The sequence below is a fragment of the Pangasianodon hypophthalmus genome, chromosome 1 (assembly GCF_027358585.1).
Source record: "Pangasianodon hypophthalmus isolate fPanHyp1 chromosome 1, fPanHyp1.pri, whole genome shotgun sequence".
Lineage (NCBI taxonomy): Eukaryota > Metazoa > Chordata > Actinopteri > Siluriformes > Pangasiidae > Pangasianodon > Pangasianodon hypophthalmus.
The window spans coordinates 33,789,076-33,796,670 of record NC_069710.1 but is presented as its reverse complement, the minus strand read 5'-3'; the positions used below and the strand labels follow the sequence as shown (position 1 = coordinate 33,796,670).

The 7,595-nt window shown below is 39.7% G+C and overlaps 1 protein-coding gene across 1 annotated transcript; it reads right to left on the bottom strand.

Moving 5' to 3' along the window:
• Window positions 1-875: 875 nt before the first annotated feature.
• Window positions 876-4,999, bottom strand: LOC117598280 (protein NLRC3-like). Its single transcript, XM_053235399.1, has 6 exons — window positions 4,863-4,999; window positions 4,191-4,272; window positions 3,739-3,855; window positions 3,522-3,579; window positions 2,845-3,049; window positions 876-2,644 (listed from the first exon to the last, which is right to left on the bottom strand). Exons 2-6 carry the CDS (start codon window positions 4,241-4,243, stop codon window positions 876-878), a joined length of 2,202 nt encoding a protein of 733 aa, XP_053091374.1. The 5' UTR covers window positions 4,244-4,272; window positions 4,863-4,999.
• Window positions 5,000-7,595: the final 2,596 nt, after the last annotated feature.

The following is a 7,595-nucleotide window of genomic DNA, read 5'->3' as shown; positions in this document are numbered from 1 at the left end:
CGTGTTGAAAGCACTGGAGAAGTCAAAGAATATGACTCTCACAGTGCTCCCGGTGGCCTCCAGTTGAGTCAGTGCCCGGTGCAGCAGGTAGCTCACTGCGTCATCCACAACGATGCCAGGCCGATATGCAAACTGCAGTGGGTCGATCACTGTGCTCACTAAGGAACGGAGGTGACAGAGGACGATCCTCTAGCAGCGGGAGCTTTAGCAGCGGGAGGTTTAAGTAGTAAACATCTAAACCATCTGGGTCTGCAGATTTTCTAGGATTGAGTTTTTCACTATAAAATACAATATTCATGCTATATTGTGCAGTCCAGACCTGCAGTTAAAAAAGTGTATGAATATTTGTGTTTTTATCAATTAAATTAACTGTATATATGTACAAATTATGTATAATCACATTTCAAGCATACATGTGTTTACTGGGCTGAAACCTGACATTTCTGTAATGTTTTTCCCAATAAATTAATATATTTTCTCTTTTTTACTGTTATATCTTAGATCTATACATTTTATGCACATTTTACCTTATTTTGATTGTTTTGTGTTTTTAAATAAATATGCCATTGAGTGTTGAATAAATTCAAACTTAGAACAATCTTATTTTACCTCAGTAATTAGATTTGGTATTTAAATGTACAAAGGTAAGCAGAAAAAAGCACTTAACCAAAGAGAAAAAAATAGTTATTTATTTAATGATGCTCTCTTCAATAAGCTCCCTCATTCTCCTTACATACAGAATAACAGTGAACTGATTAGAGTAATTAATGATAAGCATTATCCCCATCAGTGCAGCGTCATTAGTGTTAATTTAAAATAATAAATACTGCATTTAGGTAGTTAGTAATACATTTATGAAATAATTTTAAAATTACTTACACAGCTTTTCTGGATGCTTTGACCACTGGCAGCAGCCTCAGAAGACATTCCTCTGATCTATCATATTTCCTTAAATCAAACGCATCCAGATTCTTGTCTGAGTTCAACAACACAAACGCCAGAGCTGACCACTGAGCAGGAGAGAGACTGACTCCACTGAGATGATTGTCATCTCCTCTGTTCAGGTAATGCTGTACTTCCTGCACTAGAGAATGATCATTCAGTTCATTCAGACAGTGGAACAGATTGATGGATTTCTCTGGAGATGGATTCTCCCTGATCTTCTTCTTGATGTACTCGACTGTTTTCTCTTCACTGTGAGAGCTGCTTCCTGTCTGGGGCATTAGGTCTCGTAAGAGAGTCTGATTGGACTCCAGTGAGAGACCCAGAAGGAAGCGGAGGAACAGGTCCAGGTGTCCATTCTTACTCTGTAAGGCCTTGTCCACTGCACTTCTCAGGAAATCAGACACGTTTGATTTGGATAAAAGACCAAACCAGGTTTGATGTGTTGCATTCTTTTTGTTAATGAAAGAGAGAAACTCATGTAAAGCAGCCAGAAACTCCTGAACACTCAGATGAACAAAGCTGAACACCTTCCCCAGGTGAAGCCCAAACTCCTCTCTGAAGATTTGGGTACACACTCCTGAGTACATTGACACTTCTTTGACATCAATGCCACACTCCCTCAGGTCTTCCTCATAGAAGATCAGGTTTCCTTTCTCCAGCTGTTGGAAAGCCAGTTTTCCCAGTGCCAGGATACTCTCTGTGGTCTGCTGAGGATCAGGGTCACATTTCTGATGGTACTTTTGGTCCTTGTGTTTGATCTGAAAGATCAGGAAGTGTGTGAACATTTGAGTCAGAGTCTTGGGGATCTCTCCACTCTCTGCTTCACCCAACATTCTCTCTAGAACAGTGGCTGAGATCCAGCAGAAGACTGGGATGTGGCACATGATGTAGAGGCTTCTTGAAAACTTCATGTGTGTGATGATTTTATTGGCCAGGCTCTGATCACTGATCTTCTTCCTGAAGTACTCCTCTTTCTGAGGATCACTGAACCCTCGTACCTCTGTTACCTGGTCTACACACTCAGGAGGGATCTGACTGGCTGCTCCTGGTCGAGAGGTTATCCAGAGGAGAGCAGAGGGAAGCAGATTCCCCTTGATGAGGTTTGTCAGCAGCACATCCACTGAAGCTGACTCTGCCACATCACACAACCTCTCACTGTTCTGGAAATTTAGAGGAAGTCGACACTCATCCAGACCATCAAAGATGAATATCACTTTGTGAACATTACAGTCTATTAATTGTAATTCTTTTATTTCTGGGAAAAAGTGATGAAGAAGATTCATCAGACTGAGATTTTTCTGCTTCATCAAATTCAGCTCCCTACACGGAAGTGGAAACATGTAGTTGACATCCTGATTTGCTTTTCCTTCAGCCCAGTCCAGAAGGAACTTCTGCACAGAGACTGTTTTCCCAATTCCAGCAACTCCTTTAGTTAGCACACTTCTGATGGACTTGTCTTTAAAGAGCTCATTACATTTGATGGGTGTCTCCTGTGTTGCTGGTCTCACGGACGCAGTCTCAATCTGTCTCACCTCATGTTCATTATTGACGTCTCCACTCCAGCCCTCTGTGATGTAAAGATCTGTGTAGATCTCATCCAGAAGTGCTGAGCTTCGATGCTGCGAGATTCCTTCATTAATTCTTTTACATTTCTCTCTCAGTTTGGATTTGAGTTTTTGCTGGTACACAGAGATGTGTTCTGATAAAAAGAAGAATAAAATGTAAACTCTGATCATCTCTGTTTGCTATTGATATTTTCATATCTGTATAGGATATGTAATGTCAGTACTGATCTGTTATTATATATTATAAAGCATATCATTATGACATGTTTAATAAATTTAGAGCAATTTCCTTCCTCTATAGTTACAGTGATGTTATAACCCCATGAGCTCTTACTGTTCTGCAGTGTGTTAGCGAGATCTGTGTGGTTCATTTTCTTCAGGACGTGCAGTGTGATCTTCAGCGCTCCCTCTCTGACACTGCTCTGATCCTCCTCATCCTCCACCTCCCTCTCAGAGCATGCTGGGTAATCTGGACTCAGGAGCTTCTTAAATCTCTTCAGCTCATTCTTTAACAGAGTGATGACTTTGTGCTCCAGATCCTGATTTGAAACAGAAAGGAAAAAAATACAAAAACACTATAATGTCACATGAGTATGTGTTCATTACTGAAAACTTTATATTACTGAAATATAAAACTACATTTTCTATCATTAATCATAAAGCTTCTACAAGCAGATGTAATAAATAAAAAGTTTTGCACTAAATACAGCTTTGGGATTAAAATTGTGTATTCCAGGTCTATTCAATAGGTGGCATCCAGACAAACTGGTTTCAGCTGAGGGCACAGACGAGCAAAATAATGAAGGTGAGTCATTGAGCATTTCTATGTGTTTGAAACCAATGAGGAAAACACAATACACTCGTGTGCTCTCTTAGTGTTGCTCAGTATTTTGTTCTGTCACATTGCAGTGAGAGTGGAATAGGTGTAATGATTACTCAAATCTCTGGCAGCAGACAGATTGAGATATTAATTAAAATGCTGGGATTAGTAAAAGTTGCAGACACACACACCTTGAATATGGCCTCCAAATGACTCTTCTCAGTGATTTTTGATTTATTCTTCTGCGGTCTATGAACAAACAAAACACTTGTTAAAAGTTTAACAAGGACGATAAATTATATTCATAACTACAAACACAAACCAGTGAATACACAGATATTTGAGAGATGTTTGATTATGAGAGTGTGAGTGATAAAACACTGCACTCATACATTAAACTGTCCTCACCTCAGATCAGTAGCACAGTCTGTGTCTTTAAAGGCTATTGGTTTATCCATTGACGTGTCACTCTTCATGGACACACAGCTGGGTTCAGGTGAGTCTGATCTCTCACCCTGAATCAGACTAAACACACACAACCACTGCATCATTATTACTGTTCTGCAGCAATACTGAATAATTCAACTGTAGTTAAAATCTGATGATATTCCTTATTAACACTGATACGATTCTTTAACCTTCATACTTTATCCAGCTACAGGGACAACTTGGGGTTAGACGTGTTACTCAGTAGCTTAATGTCACTAATCATCAGCTGGTTTTGAACATCTTGAGACAAAGCTGCTGAATTAAACTATTCACTAGTCACTTTTCACAGAAACACATCAGAGTCTGATCTGTTTAGTGTTGGTGAATGTGAGAACATTTCTGTTTTTCACTGAGTCACACCCTTCACTCACCTCTCATTTTTCTTTAAGTCCTGTTTCACAGATTCACTCATTTTGGAGGTCATGTCTCCTCCTACTGACTACACCTGTAAACCTACACACACACACACACACACACACACACACAGAGAGAGAGAGAGAGAGAGAGAGCGAATTTGAAGGTCACTGATGAATCAGTTTGGTGACCGTTCCCACGACTAGCAGTCATAATGTTAGCCTGATTGTGGAAGGTTTTTAGAACCTCTTACAAGGAGGCTAAATGCTGTCAACCTGCACATGGCTCTGACTGGCAGCAATTCAATGGCCTTAACATCCCACATCCAGTCATTCAGGTTTTTAGGGAGTACAGGGACTCAAATCTACAAAAAGTTGCAGATTTCCAAATGAAGCACTGAGCCCAGTGACACCATTTTAAAAGAACTAGCGATTTTCCCGAATTGGAAGAGACGCCTCACGCTCCAGCGCTTCATTAGAGAGAGAAACACTGCAGGCCACATATTTACTTCACTCCAACATGGCGGTGTTAAATCTAACTCTGTATCATCACACGCTTCACTTACAGGGAAATCAGGTCCTACAGTAAACTGTGGAAGTTACAACTTCAGTACAAATCAACTGAACTGTGCTTCGTCTAGTGCACATTCACAACATTCACATATTAGAGCTTTACATTTACATACTTACTGTGTTTTTCTCCTGCCAATGATTTGCTTCCTTATTCCACAAAATGGAGTTTCACTTAAAAAGGAACTGGTTTATTCCACAGAGGAAGAAGTCAAGAGGGGGAGTCAAAACACACACACACACACACAAAACCACACACACATTTTTTTTTATGATGCCTACTGAAAAAAACACATACAAACGCACATATAAAATAATGAAGATGTTCGTGCGTGATCCCACCTGCTTTCAGTTTATATCTACAGTATGTGGTATGTAAAACATAAAACACCACGTAATCACGCACGTAAAACATCAAAAGCTCCTCGCGCGACTGACAGCGTGGTGCTGAAAAGTCAGCGCCCTTCCAGCACCGCGTTTGTTTTGGACTGCCGGAGTGGTACCATAAGTTTCACTTTCACTTTTAAGGGTAATAAAGAGCACGTTACCCCGCACTTAATGCCTCTGTGTATGTGTGTGTGCAGCCTTTTACTGTCCCGCAGTGTCACAGGCATTATGTGTCTACATATTGTGTGAATGTAAATATGTAAGGTAACTTATAGACACACAACATATGGACATATAATCACTCAACATGTACAATTATTATCATTTTAGACACATACACACAAATAAAATACACACTCACAGACATGCACAGGTTAAAATGTTATAAAGTTAAACATGTTTCAATCTTAAAATGTTAAAAGTTAAAAAAAACAAGAATCTTATTTTAGCTTGTACTTGTACTTAAGGGGGAATTTATTTAAGGAGTGTAGAATCCTATGCTCACTGTATAGCCCTTATTTCTTAATAGAGCTTGATAGACTGAATCAGATCAGGATGTTTGCTAGAAATTTACTATGGTGTTCATTATGTTATCCCAGGTGGTTGCTAGAATGTAGTTAGGCAGTTGCTATGAAGTTGCTGCTGGTTTTTGGTGTGTTCAGTGTTTGTTATTGTGTCCCAGGTGGTTGCAACGTTGTTTATAGGTGGTTGTTATAATGCAGCTAGGTGCTTGCTATGGAATCTTAACTGGTTGCTATCGTATTCCAGGTGATTTCGAGGATGTATCTACGGACATCTACGGAGGGTGTGTGTTCTACAAATAGTGTGTAAAATGTATAAAATAGGCATAAGTAAATTAAAAAAATAACTGTTACACACACACAAAATCCAAACCATGGTGTGTGTGTGTGTGTGTGAGATGTGGCAGGAATGTCTGTTCCTGAAGGCATTACACACAAGCCATTGTGTTTAAGACTCAGAATTGATCACACACTCTTTGATGAAGTAGTGTGTTTTTGTGTGTATGTGTATGTGTATGTGTGTGTATGAATTCTGTATTAAACACCCCTCAGTCATTGAGGTTCTCGTCCTCCTCACTTCGTCCTCGTCCTCTCCATTGCTCTGTGTGCGTGAGTGTGTGTTGTCCGTGTCTCGGTAGTGTGTGTTAGTGTGTGTAGTGTATCCATGGTTGAGTCTTACTCTGATGGCATTCTGCAAAGTGTCCATACTGCAAGTGCTCACATACACACTCACATTCATCGAGGGATGCAAACGTCTCAGCACCTCCAGCTTCATCCATGCCTGAAACACAACAAAACACAATACATGTGACCTTTGACCCTGAGACACATTCTGACTTTAATACCTAAAGAAAAACAGTGTGCCTTCACTGCATGGCTGTTAAAGGCATTATATTGTTTTAAAGTCATGGGAAAAAGAAATAACACCCCCCCTTCAAGTCTATATTTTTATTTATCAGGGCCTAAATAACAATGGTGTGCTCATTTTTCCCCAAAAAGTAAGCCAACATTCAGAATCCAGGTGGGAAAAAATAAGTACACCCTTCTTACTTCCACAATCATTAACCCTCCTATTATGTTTGTAAATCAGTCATATCATTGATGTTTGCAGGTCAGCTTTGACCCTGTATTTCTAACTTCCCTCAAAACAGTCCTAATACATATTTTACTCCACAATTACATTTGACTCTACTTACCAACGACTCACCCATCAATGACTTAGAGATTAACTTATTTTATTGTATTTTACTGTCCATAATTACCATATTTTACCTTATAGTAGGCCATTCAGTTTCTTTACAGACACACATTTTAGAACATTTCATGGGTTTCAATTGCTATTATGGATGTAGGAGCCATATATTCTATTTAATTATCTCTTTCTACCATGTGCATACTTCAGAGATATTTTATTTGTGTTCATGACTTCACATTATACAGTCAGGTCCGTAGGTATTTGGACAGTGACAAAATTTTTGTAATTTTGCCTCTGTACACCACCACAATGGATTTGAAATGAAGCACTCAAGATGTGACTTTCAGCTTTAATTCAAGGGGTTTAACAAAAATATTGCATACCTGGCAAAAAAGCTCTTTCTCTTTCTGGAACTAAGAGAATCAAACCCGTTCCAGCATGACAATGCCCCTGTGCACAAAGTGAGCTCCATGAAGGTTGGTGTGGAAGAACCCGAGTGTCCTGCGCAGAGACAGGTTCCAGTTCATCCCAAAGGTGTACAGTGGGGTTGAGGTCAGGGCTCTGTGCAGGATGCTCAAGTTCTTCCACTCCAACCTTAACTCTGATACCATGAATTTCACACACTGTGAACCTCATTTTAGCCATTATGGTGGCAGCAGATTGAAATATGCAGAGAGAAACTGTTGGCTCTGTCCTGTACAGGACCATTAAATCAGTTTGTTTGTTTGTCTGTGTGTGTGTGTGACCAGA